The following is a 20,302-nucleotide window of genomic DNA, read 5'->3' on the forward strand; positions in this document are numbered from 1 at the left end:
CGACACACCCATGCTAGACATGCAGTTCTCTTACACGAGGCAAGTTTATGCACGAACACAGTTGCAGACAGATATGTTCACTGTATAACACAGCAAGATTGAACATGAGAAATGCTACCATGGGGGGGGAGGGGGGACATAGGGAGAATAATTATTCCAGCACAGACTTAAGAAGAACATAAGAACAAGCCAGCTGGATCAGACCAGAGTCCATCTAGTCCAGCTCTCTGCTACTCGCAGTGGCCCACCAGGTGCCTTTGGGAGCTCACACGCAGGATGTGAAAGCAATGGTCTTCTGCGGCTGTTGCCCCCGATCACCTGGTCTGTTAAGGCATTTGCAATCTCAGATCAAAGAGGATCAAGATTGGTAGCCATAAATCGACTTCTCCTCCATAAATCTGTCCAAGCCCCTTTTAAAGCTATCCAGGTTAGTGACCATCACCACCTCCTGTGGCAGCATATTCCAAACACCAATCACACGTTGCGTGAAGAAGTGTTTCCTTTTATTAGTCAGAAGGCTTGCAGAACCTAGCATTATGGCATACAAACTCCCACTCACTGAAAAGAAGGTGAGTCTCTACCTCAACCCATGCTACATGAGCAATTTAATTAAGTACTTTCCACACTGCTGAAACAGAAGCAGCCGCCAACATGACTATTTACTGTGCCAGTGTGTTTGTTTAGAAAACTTTTGCGCTACCTGCTCCAGAAACATGCTGGAAATAGTTCAAAGTAAAAGTGGTTGATAAAAATGGTTCATAAAAACCAAAATATCAAACCATAAGAGACCCAGCTGTAAAAAAAGAAAACCCCAGACAATAAATAAAAAGTAAAGCTTCTGATATTACCTTTTATATGAAAGAGAACACTAATTAAGGTCCATAAACCGTTTTTTAGGTTAAGAAAGAGGTGTTTTTCATTATTATTCTTCATACTGTTCAGTACATTGTTTTGTGAGTATAACTTCTTTGTACTGATCCCTTGTTCTGTAATTAGCATCTGACCTTACCTCACCAGAGTGGCAGAAGCTACACTGAATTAGCTCCCACACCACACAGCTGAGGTAACATTGAAAGGGACCTTAAAACTCTGGGTCTCAAATAGATTATCCAGGGCAGACCACCCTTTGTATACATGCCAAATAGTAACATACTATGGTTGAATCCCCACTACCGTCTTAGCCAGGTTTCACATCCTGCATGTGAGCTCCCAATGGCAACTGGTGGGCTCACTGCGAATAGCAGAGAGCTGGACTAGATGGACTCTGGTCTGATCCAGCTGGCTTGTTCTTATGTTCAGGTTTCAGAACACAAACTAACCAGGTTTGAGGGACGACCTCCCCGGTCGAATCCCCACTACCATCTTAGCCAGATTTCAGAACACAAATGACCTCAAACCTGGTTAGTTTGTGTTCTGAAACCTGGCTAAGACGGTAGTGGGGATTCGACCTATGATGCAGCAGTTCCACTGCTCCACCTCAGAAGCAGAGGTGCAGTTGAGCCGGGCCAGATGAGACCACAGTGGGGAAGCTATCAACCAGAATCCCTCCGGGTCCACCTCCTAATAAGTGCCAAAGCCTTGTTACAACTGCTGGTGTAGGCATGTGGCACTGTTGCTCAGTGTGCCAAGACTGTGAGGCAGGAACATGCAGCTATGTCAAAACTACCAGGAGCAGAAAATGTTGCTTCTGCTTCACCCACAAGCTCCTCCCCATCATGGCCAGTACACCTGCCTCCTTTCCCTGGCCCTTTCATTTGCTGGCTCACCAGTGTCTTTGTTGGTAGATCTTGCATTCCATTCAGTACTTTGAATAAAAAGGTGCATTATTTTATTCATGCAGAATTAGGCACACACCCCCCCCCCACACAAGATGAGCTTGTCCTTCTGAAAACAACAGGATAAAAATGAACGGAGCATACAACTTTGAACCAAGTTCCTGTGTACACAACGGGATAAGATGCCCACAGAGAAATTCCACCCCAATTTGAAAAGATTATGATCTCCCATATTGGTCTTACATGAAACATAATTCCAGAGGAAGACTACCGTCCTTGTGACTAGCATAGATCTGTTGACTACCATCTAGTACAGGGGTCTTCAAACTGTGGCCCTCCAGATGTTCATAGACTACAATTCCCATGAGCCCTACCACTTGACCGTGCTGGCAGAGGCTGATGGGAATTGTAGTCCATGAACATCTGGAGGGCCATAGTTTGAAGACCCCTGATCGAGTAGATGCATTTTCTTTTGGTCTCTATTCTGAATTCCCTCCTACATTCCAAGTCTCCCTTTCTCTGTTTACATCAGTGAAATCCTCTTTGTTTTGGTAAACTACTGTAGACTGGCATAGCTGCAATGTCAAATGGGCCTAGGTGCCTTCTAGTAGCCTGAAGAGGAAAGGGCTACTGGGGTATATGGAAAGACCATGCACTTGAGTGTGTACAGGGAAAATAGTAGGGACCCTACATAACGAAAGGATAAGCCATTTAGCAGTCAGGGGGAAGCTACCTTGAAAGTCACTGAATAAAAGTGGATGCTCAGACCCTCAGGTGAACAGGCTCATGACAAGTTCTTACCTTCTTTTATCCCCAAGTCTTTGATTTAGCACATTAAGAAATTTCCTGCAATCCTTAAAAAAAAAAAAGTGATGGCAGTTTTCCAAAAAGGCTTGCTTAATCAGGGATATTCTCTAATGTTAAGGACCCGCGGAGCCAATAAAAAATTTCATGGTATAAACTGACACATGACTTGAGCTGGGATCTAATAATCAATACAAAATAGAATAAAATCACTCACACTTTTAAAATTAAACACTGATGCTACCAGTGTTTCCCTTCTGCCAAAGATTACAGGCATGAATTCGTTACACAGTACATGAGAAGAAGAAGAAGAAGAAGAAGAGGAGGAGGAGGAGGAGGAGGAGGAGGAGGAGTTTGGATTTATATCCCCCCTTTCTCTCCTGCAGGAGACTCAAAGGGGCTTACAATCTCCTTGCCCTTCCCCCCTCACAACAAACACCCTGTGAGGTGAGTGGGGCTGAGAGAGCTCCGAGAAGCTGTGACTAGCCCAAGGTCACCCAGCTGGCATGTGTGGGAGTGCACAGGCTATCCTGAATTCCCCAGATAAGCCTCCACAACTCAAGTGGCAGAGCTAGGAATCAAACCCGGTTCCTCCAGATCAGAGTGCACCTGCTCTTAGCCACTACGCCACTGCTGCTCCTTGGTACAAACACATCTTATATCTCTCCCATGCTACTACATGTTTGATGCTTCAGCAAAGTGAAATGACCCACGCAAAAATCACAAAAAGTATTTTGATGTGAAAAAGCAAAACAGCTTACCGTCTCGAACTCTCTGTCCTTTATTTCTTTGAAGGCATTAACAACGTGCTGATCTTCAAACCAATTGTGAACAAGGTCATCTCTCCATTTTTTCAACATCAGCCTGAACAGGGCTTCCAAAATAGCAACCTGGATATCATAGTCTGCAGAGTACAGATATCAAAGCACTTCAAAACCGAATGTGCAAACCTCTTGCAAGTCAGAAAATATTTTGCTATTAATGACAGAGCTACTATCTTCCTAGCACAGCGAACTTAAATCATGAACTGTGCATCCTTATATACGTAGACTTGATTCTAGCCTATTCGACAGTGATTGGAAATGCTGCTCTGCCAAAAGGAAAAATCAAAAGAGATTCCATACTGTTCCAGTGAAAGAGATCACTTCTTTCTAAAAAATGAGAATTTAAAAGATCAAGGGGAACCAGTGAGGACTGATTCACTAATGACATTTCCAAAGAATAAACTATATTTCAGCTATGACTTGAAACCACCATGAACTTCTTACATTATATAAAAACAGCTTGATAGTCAGCATGGTGCAGTGAGTAGAATGATGGACTACATCTCAGAGATCCAGTTTTAAGTTCCTACCTAACCATAAAAACTCCCCGAGTGATCTTGATCTAGTCTCAGCCTAGCCCACTTTGCAGGGTTACTGACAGGACAAAACAGAAAAGCAGATTTTGTGAGTCCCCTCTGGAGAGAAATGCCAGCTTAAAATATCCAAACAAATAGAAGTATTATTCTGAAAGCACACTTTTATCAGTTCTGAAATCCAGCCTTTCTTAAAGAGTATGCTTAAAAACAAATACTACTGTTGAGTTTCAAGCTCTAGTAATTCCAGTTTGCTTAGAGCTGGTAGAGGAAGGCTGCTTTGGGAATAAAGTTCATGAATGGCTTCTTGCTTTAGAAAGGAAATGGATGTCCTTCAAGGTTAAGTAATTCTGTACTACAAAAAGAAAGGAACAACAGGCACTCTAGATACCTATCCAAGCTATGATAGAGAGAGATGCTGAAAGCACGTCTGGCTGTCAAGAAGGTCAGACTGAGAAGCAAGAAGATAAGGAGACAGACAGAAGGAAGTCAGTCCCTGGGAGTAGCAATCTGGGTAAACTGTGAGGCATCAGCAGTACAGAAAACAGGAAGGATATAGAGCAGTGATGGCGAATCTTTTAGAGACCGACTGCCTGGGGCAGAAGGAGGGGGAACTGCATCCAGGCGCGCATGTATCTGTGCCCCTGCCAGACACCCGTCTAGCCCTGGAACAACTCAGTCCTGACTTTCTTTCAGAAAAACCTAGGAATCTTTGGGCCTGCAGGGAGCATCCATTCGGAAACAGCCCCCATTGTAGGAGGATGCTCTCTTTGCACCCTCCCAATGCATTGTGATTGGCCCCAGCACTATGAGACAGCAGGTTTATGAAGGGAATCCATTTCCTGTTCTCCACATTCCAACAGGGCCCACAGATTCAACAAGAATGGGCCCCCCAAATTCTTCTAACCATTCAGTTAATCATAGCAGCATTATTAACAATTGTGACTGCAAAATGCTAGGGCCTTGAATCCATTGCAAAGCAGAAAATTTAATCTTGGATTGTACCATTCACATTCAAGCTACAAGTCGATGCTTGGCCAGAAATACCAACTGATATATGCCCTGGATTCTTACCTCCAACTTCCAAAATCATTTTTGCAAGTTCTTTCCTGCAACAACACAATGAATTAATGAATTTACATAGGTGAAACGAAAACACTGTTTTACGACTTAGTAGTCATTTAAATGGAAGATACAAACTGAGTGATTAGGCTGCAAGTGAAACAAAATATTGATAATCCCAAATTTTTAAATCAAAATTTAACCTTCAAAGAACGACATGACCATTCAGCATTAGAACTACCATCACATACCCTTACCCTCTAAGTTATAGACTCAACAATAAGCTTTATTTTAGCTACCATAGCCACATAGATCTATCAATGTGCAGAAGAAGAAGAAGAGTTGGATTTATATCCCCCCTTTCTCTCCTATAGGAGACTCAAAGGGGCTGACAATCTCCTTGCCCTTCCCCCCCTCACAACTAACACCCTGAGAGGTAAATGGGGCTGAGAGAGCTCAGAAGAACTGTGAGTAGCCCAAGGTCACCCAGCTGGCATGTGTTGGAGTGTATAGGCTAATCTGAATTCCCCAGATAAGCCTCCACAGCTCAGGCAGCAGAGCGGGGAATCAAACCCGGTTCCTCCAGATCAGAGTACACCTGCTCTTAGCCACTACGCCACTGCTACTCCTAGAAACAGTAAATATATAGATACTGCATACAACAGCTACCTTAATGGTGGACGTCATTTATAAATTTACCTTATTTTATAACCTACCTTTCTCACAGACTCAAAGTGGATCACACAGTGCAAGAGAAATGCAATTAAACAGAACAAGACTTCCAACAAACAATGCAAAAGGAGTAGGATCATAAAAATTAGAAACAATGAAAAAAGTCAGATATGTGTCATACCGCTATGCAAAAAAGCATCAAACAACAATTCCTCTGCATGTTGCAGCCTGCTATTGCAAACAAGGCTAACTTCTAACTATTCCCTACTCAGCAAAAGTTCGCTTTGACTAAGATAGACCACTAAGTTGTGCGTAAGACAAAACACAAAACCTGCTCCCTAGTATAATGAAAACTGAAGTAGGAATGACCCCCGTAGTACAAACATGCTTACGTAAGCAAACACATCTCTTCAGACAATGCAAACTTCTTTCGTTCCTCTCGAGCGACGTTGTCCAAGAGCGTGTTTAAGGTTCTCAGAGCCTTCGTTGCAGTGATAGAAGAAATACAGCACAAGTCATGAATATGAGGGAGGATTCATCTTACGCCTTTTCATTCTACTTTCTTCTTGTCAGAAACTAACCTCCTGCCGAAGGGCACAGGTCACATTAGGTTCGATAGCTATATGTCCTAAGTACAGTAGGAAGGATTCAAGCAGCTGCTTCTTTCCTGGAACAATAAAATGGGTGTGGGGAAAAGAAGCCCAGTTTTCAGGCAGAAAAGAACCAGACTAATTAACACAGAAGTGACCTGCAGTATCTTCTTGGCTCATTCCGCACATGCAGAATAATGCACTTTCAAACTGCTTTCAGTGCTCTTTTAAGCTGTGCGGAATGGCAAAATCCACTTGCAAACAGTTGTGAAAGTGGTTTGAAAACGCATTATTTTGCATGTGCGGAAGGGGCCTTTGTGATTTGCAGCCTATCCAAATCAGACTGGCTAAATTTGATAGCTTTGTATATGGTATTTATTTACAAATTTGTACCCTGCCTTTCTGCTCCATCAGGGCCACCAAGACAGCTAACAATTACAACACGTATTATAAAAATCCTATCATCAAAATAATTAAATCCAAAACTTTGACCTCTCTCACCCTCATGTTAACAGGAATAATGACACTGTGGCCCCTTCCGCACACGCAGAATAATGCGTTTTCAAACTCTTTCACAACTGTTTGCAAGTGGATTTTGCTATTCCGCACAGCTTCAAAGAGCCTTGAAAGCAGTTTGAAAATGCATTATTCTGCATATGTGGAATGAGCCTGTGTTTTACTAAAGCCACTATCAGGTTGAAGAATTTATATGTGACTTTCTTATCAATTCAAATACATAGACTGGATCCCACCATTGCAAAAACAGAAAACCCCTGCAGGGCTTTCCCCATCTCTCCCCTTACATAGCAACACTGAGGGAGGGGGAGAGTCTGAGGCCAGGCTGCGATTCATTTTGAGGCTGTGCTTGCAATGGCCCCAGGGAAAGGTCCTCGGTCTTCGAACAGTGAACTTGTCCTAGCACTTCCTAAAGGTTGTCCTGACACCTCCCAAAGGTGGTTCTTCGCCCTATAAATATCCTACCCTCCAAAGGGCCAATCGCCCAGTGTCACTGACACCTTTTCATCTTTGTCGCTGTGCCCAACACGTTGCCCCCTGGAACCAGACGCTGGCCATTTGGTTCTGAACCCCAGATCTTCTTCACATCGCATCCAGCCAATTTTGTCTTATGAACTGTGCGTGTGTTTACTGCATTGAATCAAGTGCTTGTGAACTTCTTATCCCTACAATAAAGATTGTCAAATTTGCATTATATTCCTCTGTGGATTTTCTTCCAAGAGCTGATCTTCATATATACTGGTATTAAAGATTCCCTACCCAGCCTCTTGCGATATTGATAAGAAGTCTGATGTATTGCCGAAGGCTTTCACGGCTGAACTAACCAGTCTGCTTTGAGCTAATTTTCCCCACATTATTGAGAGACTGTGGCTCATTCCGCACATGCAGAATAATGCACTTTCAAACTGCTTTCAATACTCTTTGAAGCTGTGCAGAATAGAAAATCCACTTGCAAACAATTGTGAAAGTGGTTTGAAAACACATTATTTTGCGTGTGTGGAAGGGGCCTGTGTCTCCATCCTGGGTAACAAAACCACCTCACCTAAAATGGTTAGATAATTATAAAGATGGTGACTGACCTTCATCATTGCTCTTGGCAATGACCTAAGAACAGGATGGGAAAGAAAAGCACAGAATGGAGATTAATATAGTACACCCACATACAGGAAAAATACATTACATTCAAATACAGCACATTAAACAGACAGACTGTTTAACCATTAGTCCTAAACAGTGTTACATGCCTCTAATTCCACTGATTTCAGTGGATGTTGAACAGTATGGAAACTGCACTGTAAGATACTTCAACCTAAACTCAGTAATATATGAAACAAAATGGAAGACAGAGAAATATTCCAACTTGAATGAATGGATGACTAAATTAAATGAATATGTAATGGTAATGGTAAAACCAATATCCTTTATACATAACAGATCCATCTCAGCAGTGGTGGGATCCAAAAATTTTGATAACAGGTTCCGATGGTGGTGGGATTCAAACAGTGGCGCCGCCACACACACGCACCTCCAGTCCCTATTGGGCAGGGAGGTTGCTTCTCAGCACTCAGAAAAAATTAGTAACCACTTCTAGAGAAGTGGTGAGAACTGGTTGGATCCCACCTCTGCATCTCAGAATTTCAAGAAAGACTGAGTACCTTTTTTAATTATATAGATGAAAATTAAGAACACAGTTAAACTATAATTGAAGAAAGATCTAGGCAATATATGTGTTATAATAAATATGTTATTAGATATGACGATATATTGAAAAGTAATGTAATTTTTAAAAATAAGTTTAGAAAGTAAGATCCTTACGAAGTGTAAAAATATAAAAGTTTATGCTTCATGTATATGTTTATGCTTATCATGTATACTGAAATACATTTTTAAAAAATTTAAGGAAACCTTTACCTATATCCCTTAAGCCGTGGTGGCGAACCTTTGGCACTCCAGATGTTATGGACTACAATTCCCATCAGCCCCCACCAGCCAATGGGCCATACTGGCAGGGGCTGCTGGGAATTGTAGTCCATAACATCTGGAGTGCCAAAGGTTCACCACCACTAGTAGAAACACATTTAACTGTAACACCTATTGGATCCAAACAGAACAGTTTCCTCATGTGTACATTTATTTATGTTAGGTTTATGTTTAAGTTATGTTATGTTAAATATCTATTGTTTGCCTTTCCTTCAGGACTCACAAGGCTATTTATGGAAAGAGATTCCAGATCAAACACCAGAAATTTCTAACAATAGGCATTTTCATATAACATTTCCAAGTCTCCAGATCATTGTATGTGCCTGCCTTCCGAAAAGGCATGCTGTGCTGTCAAACTGCAACCCATTCATAGTGGCCCCATGAAGTTCCTCCTCATGCAATTTTCAAGGCAAGAGATGAGCCCAGGGCATTTGCCATCGCCTTCCTTGTACAGCCGCTCCAGTCTCCCAGCTGTCTACTGTCACTTAACTAGTTTAGAAGTAAGCAGCTGCCCGTCATATTTTGTGTCCATTTCATGAAATGCAAACCAACTTGACAGGGTTGTTGTGCAGACAGAACGGAGAGGGGAATGATGTGAACTGCTTTGGTTCCTTACTGGGGAGAAAGGCAGTATATAAAGGAAGTAAATGAAACACCCATACAACTAGAGGAGAACAGAGCTTCATTAAGCCCTATGAACAGAGGTGGGATCCAGCAGGTTCTCACCAGTTCCCGAGAGTGGGTTACTAATTATTTGTGTGTGCCAAGAGGGGGTTACTAATCGGGTCCGCTTTTCCACCTCCACGCCCTCACCTCCCCGAGAGGCCTACTGCCTTTGAATGTGAAGGTTCCATATAGCAATTGCGACTAATAATGTAACTCCCTGAACTGGGTTAATCCCTTTCAGGTACTGCAATTCATGGATTCTCAGCCTTTCGTACCTTTTATCTCACCAGTCTCTATCAAAGAACCTGTGTGTTTCACCATTGCTGTGTTCAGATTTGTGAGTTGGGGCATTTTTTATAATGTGATGATGATTTAGAAATGACCTGGTGCAAAAAAAAATTTGGGGATCATGATGGGGTGGCTGCCCATGAGGGTGCATCCAACTCAGGTTTTGCCCAGGGCTCAGGTTTGCCTAGATACGCCTCTGCCCCCTTTGTGAGATGGGCTGGCGAGGGAACCTGTTACTAAAATTTTTGGATCCCACCACTGCCTATGAACATGTTAGAGTAGAAGTGCTGTATGTGAACACAGAAGAACTAAAACAGAGTAGGGCTCTTTCAAAATTATTTTTTAAAAGTCCTAAATTGATATAATTGCTTTAGGAGTGAGATGTGTGTTATCATTACTGGGTTAAGGATGGCCAACAAAAAGCACAGAAAGACAATCGGACGAGTTGAAGCCTTTCCCTTTCCTGGTGCTTACCAGTGCTGTGTCGAAAAAGTCTTCCACAAGCTTTGCCAAGAATTTACTTTCTTTCGGTTCTATCAGGCTCAGAAATTCTCTAGTTCTTTCAAACCAAGCGACCATGTAAAAACAAAAACATATAAGCAAAAATCAGATAAATTAAATTAAGAAAGTAATTAGAAATTAACAAGTAGAAAGTGGCCTAAATGTGCTTTTTTCCCCTTCCTTCCTTTTCTCTTCCTTTTCCCCCCAGTTTTCAGACCCAACTACACTTCCTGGCTCCATGCAGACATTGTCAAAGGCTTTCACAGCCGGAATCACTAGGATGTTGTGGGTTTTCCGGGTTGTATGGCCGTGTTCCAGTAGCATTTTTTCCTGACATTTTGCTTGGTATGGAGCCTTCCGGTGCCAGACACAGATGCAGATGAAACATCAGGAGAAAATGCTACCGGAACATGGCCATACAACCCAGAAAACCCACAATACCCTATTCTATGCAGACAGCTATGTGGCTCACTGCTGCAGTTCTTCTCAGTGACCCAGAATTAGCAGGACCAGTATTTGGATCATAAGAACATAAGAACAAGCCAGCTGGATCAGACCAGAGTCCATCTAGTCCAGCTCTCTGCTACTCGCAGTGGCCCACCAGGTGCCTTTGGGAGCTCACATGCAGGAGGTGAAAGCAATGGCCTTCTGCGGCTGTTGCTCCCGAGCACCTGGTCTGTTAAGGCCTTTGCAAACTCAGATCAAAGAGGATCAAGATTGGTAGCCATAAATCGACTTCTCCTCCATAAATCTGTCTAAGCCCCTTTTAAAGCTATCCAGGTTAGTGGCCATCACCACCTCCAGTGGCAGCATATTCCAAACACCAATCACACATTGTGTGAAGAAGTGTTTCCTTTTATTAGTCCTAATTCTTCCCCCCAGCATTTTCAATGAATACCCCCTGGTTCTAGTATTGTGAGAAAGAGAGAGAAATTTCTCTCTGTCAACATTTTCTACCCCATGCATAATTTTATAGACTTCAATCATATCCCCCCTCAGACGTCTCCTCTCCAAACTAAAGAGTCCCAAATCAGAACTCTTCACAAAGGAGAAAAGTTCCAACACATCCTTTCTGAACTGACTTCAGCTGGGATGCATTTCCCCTTGAAAATACAGGCTGTGACACCCGTTGTACAACATCCACTGACCTAAGGAAATGAATGACAGCTTACTTCCCTCACTCTTGGCCCCCAAAATCATTGCAGGTTTGCAATAAGCTGAAAAGGGAAGGTTGTCCAAGTACATGTTTATCAAATTATAACCTTACAGAATAGCATTTAGATGTGGAAGAGTCAGTCAGAGGCCCTTTCCCCACTTACCCTTTTCTGAGGGTTGCTGCGTGCAATCCCCAGCGCGCGGCATCCCTGGCGCGCGCCTGGGCGTCCCCACAACCCCGCGCTCTGCGCGGGGTCATCAAAAGGCGCCCTTTGAAAGAGCGCCAGGAATGCCTCGCGCTGAGGCGCGCGACAGCAGCAGCGTCGGGGCAGCTGCGCTGTCGACGCCCCTCTCAGTGGGGAGTGCAGAGGGACCCCGCGCTACTCTCCTCGAGCAGCGCAGGGCTTAAGGTAAGTGGGGAAAGGGCCAGAGAGAACAGTCTTTGTCATTTCCTGAATCCATTATTTTAAAAAACATTCTGTTTTCCACAGGAACTTTTAAGAGCCAATCGCTGCATGTTAAGCTTTATCTACACCAGTGATTTTCTGTTGGGATCGGTGCACAAAGATGAGGCAATTGTCTTTTTTTAAAAAAAACACACACAACTGCATGGGTTTTTAGATACAACACAGCATGTGCTGTTATTGTTAAACAGACACACACTCAAAATATCAACATTTTAAGAAATGTCATTAATTTCATTCTTAAGGGATGTCAACACTTGGGGGGGGGGTATATAAAAGCATGAATAGTCACAGTAATACAGTCATCAATGCCCAATGAACAGTTTAAAATGAGGATTCACCCAGAAACATATTGGTTATATATGTAATTGATATGTGAAATGTATGTGATTGGTATGTGATATGTATGTAATTGATATGTGAAATGTGACTTACCCAGAAACATATTGCTTATGTATGTAATTGATATGTGATATGTATGTAATTGATATGTGAAATGTGATTTACCCAGAAACATATTGCTTATGTATGTAATTGACATGTGATCAAGGGATCACACATCACTGTGACTTTGTTGCAAGCTGGTAATTTAGCTGTGCTTCCCTACACACTTTTTTTTTGCCAAAGTCCAACATAATCATTTATTAAAAATATTTTAAATAAATTGTATTTAAAAAATTAAGCTGGCATTTGCTGCTCACAAAGTACCACAGTAAAATTAAGAACATAAGAACATAAGAACTAGCCTGCTGGATCAGACCAGAGTCCATCTAGTCCAGCACTCTGCCACTCGCAATGGCCCACCAGGTGCCTTTGGGAGCTCACATGCAGGATGTGAAAGCAATGGCCTTCTGCTGCTGCTGCTCCCGAGCACCTGGCCTGCTAAAAATTAAATGATTGTAAGGAAAAAAATCTGCTCAACATGCAATCTCCTTCTGAAATTCAGAGCACTGAACAAGGAAGACTCAACAGATAAGTTTAGTTGCTCAATACTGTTAAAAACAAGCTTGCTCTGCTATGAATACGGATTGAGGCAGCTCAGTCATATGATAGCACAGAGTTACTTATCTTTGGTATCAATCCTTGCTGAAGAAGCAGGTTCACACCTTCCTGAGGGTCACTTCTACAATATAGTTGAATGCATTTCAGCAACAAGGAAACATTGGAGAACTCGTTTTTGTCCAGTTCCTATGAAGGGGGGGAATGATCCACAGATGTGTTTTCAGTGGTGGGATCCAAAAATTTTAGTAACAGGTTCCCATGGTGGTGGGATTCAAACAGTAGTGGGGGAGTAAGCCAGTAATGGGGCTGGTGCGGGGTACGACGGCGGGCGTGGCGAAGGGCATTCAGAGGCGAGAGGCATTAATAATTTCTGTTACTGTAAAAAACTCTTACTGTAAAAAAAAAGTTCCTAATTTCCAGCTGGTATCTTTCTGTCCATAATTTAAACTCATTATAGCAAGTCCTATTGTCTCTACTGCCAACAGAAACAACTACTTCTCCTCTAATTGACTGCCTGTCAAATACTGAATACTTTCAAATACTTAATTTTGTTTCTAGAAATCAAAAGAAGGATACTTTCCTTAAACAAGGAACTTGACCGTATTTCTAAAACATGTTTTTAAAAACAGCCCAACAGGGAGAATGATCCCGTTTTCTACCTTCGCTAACCAGCCACATGGGAAACAACAGGACTTTATGATTTTTGGACCGAATGGAATTTCTAACGGAAAAGCGGACCCAATTAGTAACCCCCTCTCGGCACACACAAATAATTAGTAACCCACTCTCGGGAACTGGTGAGAACCTGCTGGATCCCACCTCTGGTGTTACTGCCTAAAGGAGTAATTTGGTGACTTAAATTGCTCAAAAGATGGATGACTTACCTTTTTCAGAACTTTGTCCATTTGATTTAATAGTTGTTTGCTGTACTTCTGAGGATAAATACCCTTTTCTTGTAGCGCGTCACTTATTTTCTGAAACCCCTTCCCTTTAAAGGCATCAGCTAATAATGACTGGAGCTAAAATAAAACAAGTAATTATGGTATCATAAGAAAAACTGAACTCTCGGAAGATTACTTTCTTAAGCCCCTTCCGCACACGCAAAATAATGCGTTTTCAAACCACTTTCACAACTGTTTGCAAGTGGATGTTGCCATTCCGCACAGCTTCAAAGGGCACTGAAAGCAGTTTGAAAGTGCATTATTCTGCATGTGCGGAATGAGCCTTAGAGTGGATCTGCAAGTCTTTGATGCTATACCGTGTTTCCCCGAATATAAGACAGTGTCTTATATTAATTTTTGCTCCCAAAGATGCGCTATGTCTTATTTTCAGGGGATGTCTTATTTTTCTCTGTTCTGTTCGTCGGGCATGCTTCCAAACAAAAACTTTGCTATGTCTTACTTTCGGGGGATGCCTTATATTTCGCACTTCAGCAAAATCTCTACTATGTCTTATTTTTTGGGGATGTCTTATATTCGGGGAAACAGGGTAGTTCTGTGTGCTTAGTTGTGTGTGTTCTCAGCAGTGCGACCCCAAACTGTTACACCCTTCTAAACATATTAAAGCATTAGTGCTGAATAAGGATAGGATTGCTCTGGCTCATTCCGCACATGCAGAATAACGCACTTTCAATCTGCTCTCAGTGCTCTTTAAAGCTGTGCGGAATAGCAAAATCCACTTGCAAACAGTTGTGAAAGTGGTTTGAAAACACATTATTTTGCGTGTGCGGAAGGGACCCCTGTTTGTGAACTCAGGATTAGCAGTATATTGAAGTTCTCAAATGACCTTGTGACTAAACAAATTTCACAGGTCTGGAGTGATATTTACATAGTATTCAGCACAGTCCGGTGTTTCAGTCACCTGCTGTGGAATCTCTTCTTCCTTTTGGAGAAAAATAAATACAAACATTTATGCGAATTACTTTAAAGCTTAAGCCATTAACATATCATTATACTGGTAACAACCATCTGTACATTATGGATTCGCTATTGTTCTTCCTAAACACTTTTGCCTGCCGCAGGTTGGCGAAATACCAGGCGATTTAAGGATAAAGCCTGAGAAGGGTGGGTTTTGGTGAGAGGAGAGACTTCAAAGGGGTACAACGTCATAGAGTCCACCTTCCAGAGCAGCCATTTTCTCCAGGTGACCTGCAGTCTGTCACCTGGAGATTTCCAGCCGCTACCTGGAGGTTACAATCACACCTAAAAGCTAAAAGAACGGTGTACAGTGCAAACTATCCAGCATGCACAGATGCCTTCGCCACAATTGAATATATACATAATATATATATCAATCAGACCAACTGCCTTTACAAAGAAAATATTCAATAGGCAATTTTAGGCGCAGGGTGGAGTGATGGTTACCTAACGGTGCACCTGTCCTCATTATCGTAATGGTTGACTGCCTGGAAGTTGGCCACTCCACCCAGCCATGCATTCTCAGTCACAAGAAAGTTAAAGCAGCTGAGCCGGCGCTAGGCAAAGCTCCTTCCGGCCACGTCCATTGGTTTCAACGAAGTAACTCCGCCAGGCCGCGCCCTACTCCTCAGCCCACGAAGATTAAAGGCAGAAAGTCCCTGTTTGCACGGAAACAGGCGGACGGGGCGCCACAAAGTTTCCGCACATTCCCTGCTAAACGCGCTGCGCCTTCATGGGCTAACAGGGATAGGGAACCTGCGGCTCTCCAGATGTTCAGGAACTACAATTCCCATCAGCCTCTGTCAGCATGGCCAATTGGCCATGCTGGTAGGGGTTGATGGGAAATGTAGTTCCTGAACATCTGGAGAGCCGCAGGTTCCCTACCCCTGGCCGCTAGAAGATGTGGCGAGGGCGCACGGGAGCCCCGCGGGGTGGAAAGGGTGGCTACTGCAGCCCCCAAAGCTTAGGCAAACCTCACAAACTTGGGGCATGGCGGTGTCTCCTTCCCCCGGGACCCCAACGCAGAGCCTAGCAATAGTCAGTCGGCGTCGCTCTGTCCGTCCTTTCCTCCTTCCTTCCACGTGCTGCTTGTTTACATGGCCGCCCCGTGTGCGCCTATTACGCGCAGACTCCTCGCAAAAGCTGCCTTTCCCCCTTGCTGGGCGCGGGGGCGCGCCTTTAAGAGCAGCTTCCGAAGCGTTTCGTTTAGACCCGAAAGTGGGTGAAAAAGGTGTGTGGTGTGGGGGAGGGGGGGGTTAAAGGAAAATTTATTTATTTTATACAAATAAACAACACACCCGGAAGAAAAGGGGGGGGGACCAAATCTAATCTCTCCTCCCCTACCTTTAAATTTGTTTTTATTTTATACATGTAAACAACACAGAGAGAAACAAAGAAAAGAAATCCACCCTAGTCTCAGCTTCCCAATTTATTTTACACATGCAAACAACATACAGAAAGAAAGAAAGGGGGGAGTAAACCAAAACTAATCTCCACTCCCACACTTAAAAAAAAATTATTTTACACATATAAGCTACACAAGCCAAAACCGAGAACAGAACAAAACCCAAATGGTGTGTGTGTTTTAAAGTGGTGGGGCTGCGTTTGCAAAAGGGCACCCTGATAATCGCATAAAGCTGGTGGAAAGCAGGTGCTACTACCCATGGCCGCTCACAGTTCTCTCAGAACTCTCTCCACCCATGTAGAGGCAGGCAATGGCAAACCACCTCTGCATGCCTCTTGCTTTGAGAACCCTGTTGGGTCGCCAAAAATCAACTGTTTACATTGCCCGCTACCATCTTTAGACGGGTCTAACTTGATAGCACTTTTTCCACCATCAAATCTCATAAAAACTCAGTGAGTTTCATTTCTGAATAAACAACTTTAAGATTGTGCCTTGTGATGGCACTTCTATAGCATATTCCCTTACTTGGGAGAAAGCCCCGTTGAACACGGTGGGAACCATTTCTAAGTGAACACACACAGGATTAGGTTGCAAGAAGCTGTTCGTATTTGCTTTGTTTACAACCGATTAGGAGAGAAAATTCACTTGAATTCCACCCATAGTGAGTGTTTGTCAAACTGATTCACTGCCGTAGTCCAGCTTCAGATGTGATGATAACTATGTTGATTTCACAGCATCTCTCTGCGTGCAAAAGCAAAGTAACTGAGTCTCTTTTCTGGAATCCAAGGGAAATGTTGTTGACAGCATTAGAGATCTTCCCAGGTGAAAACAGGATCAAAAACCGAAAACCAGTGCCAGGAGCCAAATTAGGCGTGGACAACGATTGTTATTGTTTTCATAGCAGGAAATGTAACGTCTTGGTTGAACGAACAAGTTAAATGGGAAGAAAAACACAGGGAGAAAAGTACTGAGAATTCCAGTGGTGTAAAAATTAACTGGCAATTGGCTTATCCAATGCAATACCCTAGCATTAAGATTTTGATCAGAAATGAGACTGACTCAGCAGCTTTGAGCATTGGGACCAAAAAAAAGTCACTTTCTTTTCTTTATCTGACCAACTTCCCAGGAAACATACCCTCTTAAAATTTTACCTTACCTTGCAGCCACTAATTATTGGATAATTTCATTAATGTTTCATTAGGTATTTTAATAGTAGTGGTAGCTATGTTAGACGTTTCTGTTTTAAGCTTAGCTTTTAGGTTAGCCTTCTAGTATTTAGGTGGCTAGGCAGGGATATTTTTGTATTGTTAGTGCTACTATATTGTGGGGAGTGGGTCTTCTCGCAGATAGGTGAGGGGTAGTCTGTGGGGATGGCAAAAGATATCTTATATTATGCTCTGTTATGGTATTGCAATTATTATGTGATTACATTATACTATTTGTTATCTTAGATGGATTGTTAAGGAATGTTATCATTATGTTATCTTTATAGATGCTATGCTGTTCTGATGTTGTTTTGATATTCCATACTATGAATTGTGTTATAATGTAATGATGTCTGAATCTGCTAATGTAATGATGCTTGAATTGATGTGTAATTGATAACCTGATATTGGATACTGTTAAGAGTTTCAAGACTGTATATTATTGCTGTTGCTACGACGAGTCTATTGCTGTGTATCCTGGTTTGATGCATTGTTTTGATGCATTGATATGTATTACTGGGTGTTTCCCCACTTACCTTTGCTGCCCTTTGCTGCGCGCTACTCTCAGCACGTGGCATCTCTGGAGCGTGCCCGGGCGTCCCCACGACCCCACGCTCTGCGCGGGGTCATCAAAAGGCGCCGTTTCGAGGAGTGCCAGGGATGCCGCGCGCTGAGGGGGCACAACAGCGGCAGCTTTGGGGCGGCTGCATTGTCGCCGCCCCTGTAGTGGGGAGTGCCGGGGGACCCCGCGCTACTTGAGGAGAGTAGCACGGGGCTTAAGGTAAGTGGGGAAAGGGCCACTGTTGTATATTATTGTTTGATGTTGTTCACCACCCTGAACCCTTCGGGCATTGCTGGGATTCAGCCGGTTCGCACCACTTTGGCAGAACCAGTTGTTAGAATGGTACTTGTAAACAACAAGTTGTTAAATTATTTGAATCCCACCACCGGAACCGGTTGTGAAATTATTTGAATCCCATCACTGCCTTCAGGGGAGGCTGGTATACAAATGAAAAATTTCATTCCAACTCCATTCCATTTAGTGAATACCACAGACTGGTACTTATATTTCAAGATTCATGGCTTCAGTGTTGCCACTAATGCTTCATTTGTCATCCATCTCCTTAAACAAAACATTAATTTACCAGATTTATAGTGTGGGCATTCCATCTACGTTAAAGATGTATAGGTAAGAATTAAAGTTCTTGTGCTCTTTTGGGTCCTACTTAAGATTTATATCCTGCTTTTCTCAACCATAAGGAGTCCCAAAGAGGCTTACCAACTCCTTCCTTTCCTCTCCCCACAACAGATACCTTGTGAAGTTGGCGGAGCTGAGAGAGTTCTCAGAGAACTGTAACCAACCCAAGGTCACCCAATAGGCTTCATGCGGAGGAGTGGGATAACAAACCTGTTCCGCCAGATTAGAGTCTGCCACTCATGTGGAAGGGTGAAAAATCAAACCAGTACACCACTCTGAGGCTCATTACGCACATGCAGAATAATGCACTTTCAAACTGCTTTCAGTGCTCTTTGAAGCTGTGCGGAATAGCAAAATCCACATGCAAACAGTTGTGAAAGTGGTTTGAAAACACATTATTTTGCGTGTGCGGAAGGGGCCTGACTCTTCAGGTTTCCTACCGTAGTAGTGGCGTACTAGGGAGTTAACACCTTGCTGTCAATGGGCTGAACAGGGTCCAACTCTGCTTATGACTATAAAGCACTTGTGGCAGTGTATGGACTTCTGGTCCTTTACTGGGAAGGTTCTTGATGAAGCCAGCCGAGCCAAGTGGTCTCTGGTTTGATAGGAGAACCGTTTAATCTGTTTGACTCAGATCTGGGCCACAGCAGTGATGACCACAGACAGTCTACACCTCCATGGCAATTTTAATGCCCCTGTTCCATCTCTGAACTCTTCTGCATGGTGTAGTGGTTAAGAGCAGGTGGATGCTTATCTGGAAAACCGGGTTCGATTCCCCAGTCCTCCACCGGAGTAGCAGAGGCTCGTCTGGTGAACCAGATGTGTTTCTGCCACTCCTATCTTCCTACTGGGTGACCTTGGGCTAGTCACAGTTTTTCAGAACTCTCTCAGCCCCACCTACCACACAAGGTGTCTGTTATGGGGACAGGAAGGGAAAGGAGCTTGTCAGCCACCTTGAGTCTCCTAACAGGGGAGAAAAGTCGGGTATAAATCCAAACTCTTCTTCTGCAGAGGACACTCACGAGGATGGTCAGGCACATGTATTTTCCATGTGTAAAGAAGCTGTAGCTCATCACAGCTTCTCCATATTTGCAGATAAGTGAAATACAAGTTTGTGCGCCTGTGTTCCTTCTGTGACGTTTTGATTATGTTCTGTCCCCATCCTTGTGGTTACTATCAGACATGTGCCAGGTAGCTTGCCTTCAAAGAATTCTAGAATGCTTAATGAAGCATGGAGATGCATAATTGCTGTTTCGGGGTTTTTAAAAACTTCCGGGGAAATGGCACTTCCCTCCAGTTGACCATCTGTGGGCTCCTGACCATTCTTACAGAAAGGAACAATTTTTGCTGGCTTGTAAAGCAAGTTTCTGCTCTTGCCTCCTCAGACACTGGGGACGTAAAATTCAACAGGTAGACCAGAAAGGCCTTGATATAGACCAGGGGTGGACAATTATTTTTTCCATGGGGCCGCATAAGAAACAGAAAATATTGTGGAGGGTCGGGCCAAAAGGCATGGGCAGCCAAGGCAACCGGCTTCTGCGGGGCTTTCAAACACGCCTCGCTCCCCAGCACGGCAGGGGGGCCAGTCACGGTCATCCGGCGGGCCGGGTTTGGCCCGCGAGCCGTATAATGCCCAGGTCTGATATAGACCCACTAGTTCTGAGAAAACCTAGGATCAACAAGTCTGTGTGACCCTTGAGCTTTCAGAAATAGCCTTCCCCTCCTCCCTCTTTTTAATATATTTTT

General features: G+C 43.3%; 1 protein-coding gene across 3 annotated transcripts in view; it reads right to left on the reverse strand.

Moving 5' to 3' along the window:
• Nucleotides 1-15,853, reverse strand: part of SYCP2L (synaptonemal complex protein 2 like) — a 56,786-nt gene extending 40,933 nt beyond the window's left edge. Inside the window, exons 1-11 of one of the 3 annotated variants that reach the window (XM_048508108.1) lie at nucleotides 15,723-15,806; nucleotides 14,660-14,713; nucleotides 13,717-13,851; nucleotides 12,899-13,018; nucleotides 10,185-10,289; nucleotides 7,856-7,880; nucleotides 6,252-6,337; nucleotides 6,063-6,151; nucleotides 5,011-5,045; nucleotides 3,341-3,483; nucleotides 2,577-2,629 (exon numbers count right to left, since the gene is read on the reverse strand). In XM_048508108.1, the coding sequence (XP_048364065.1) occupies nucleotides 2,577-2,629; nucleotides 3,341-3,483; nucleotides 5,011-5,045; nucleotides 6,063-6,151; nucleotides 6,252-6,337; nucleotides 7,856-7,880; nucleotides 10,185-10,289; nucleotides 12,899-13,018; nucleotides 13,717-13,851; nucleotides 14,660-14,713; nucleotides 15,723-15,740 (863 nt within the window). In that variant the 5' untranslated portion in view covers nucleotides 15,741-15,806. Of the gene's footprint in view, nucleotides 1-2,576; nucleotides 2,630-3,340; nucleotides 3,484-5,010; nucleotides 5,046-6,062; nucleotides 6,152-6,251; nucleotides 6,338-7,855; nucleotides 7,881-10,184; nucleotides 10,290-12,898; nucleotides 13,019-13,716; nucleotides 13,852-14,659; nucleotides 14,714-15,195; nucleotides 15,252-15,722 lie in introns of those variants that run through there. The other 2 variants (XM_048508109.1, XM_048508110.1) reach the window with 2 other exon arrangements.
• Nucleotides 15,854-20,302: the final 4,449 nt, after the last annotated feature.

This window comes from Sphaerodactylus townsendi, linkage group LG09, assembly GCF_021028975.2.
Source record: "Sphaerodactylus townsendi isolate TG3544 linkage group LG09, MPM_Stown_v2.3, whole genome shotgun sequence".
NCBI lineage: Eukaryota > Metazoa > Chordata > Lepidosauria > Squamata > Sphaerodactylidae > Sphaerodactylus > Sphaerodactylus townsendi.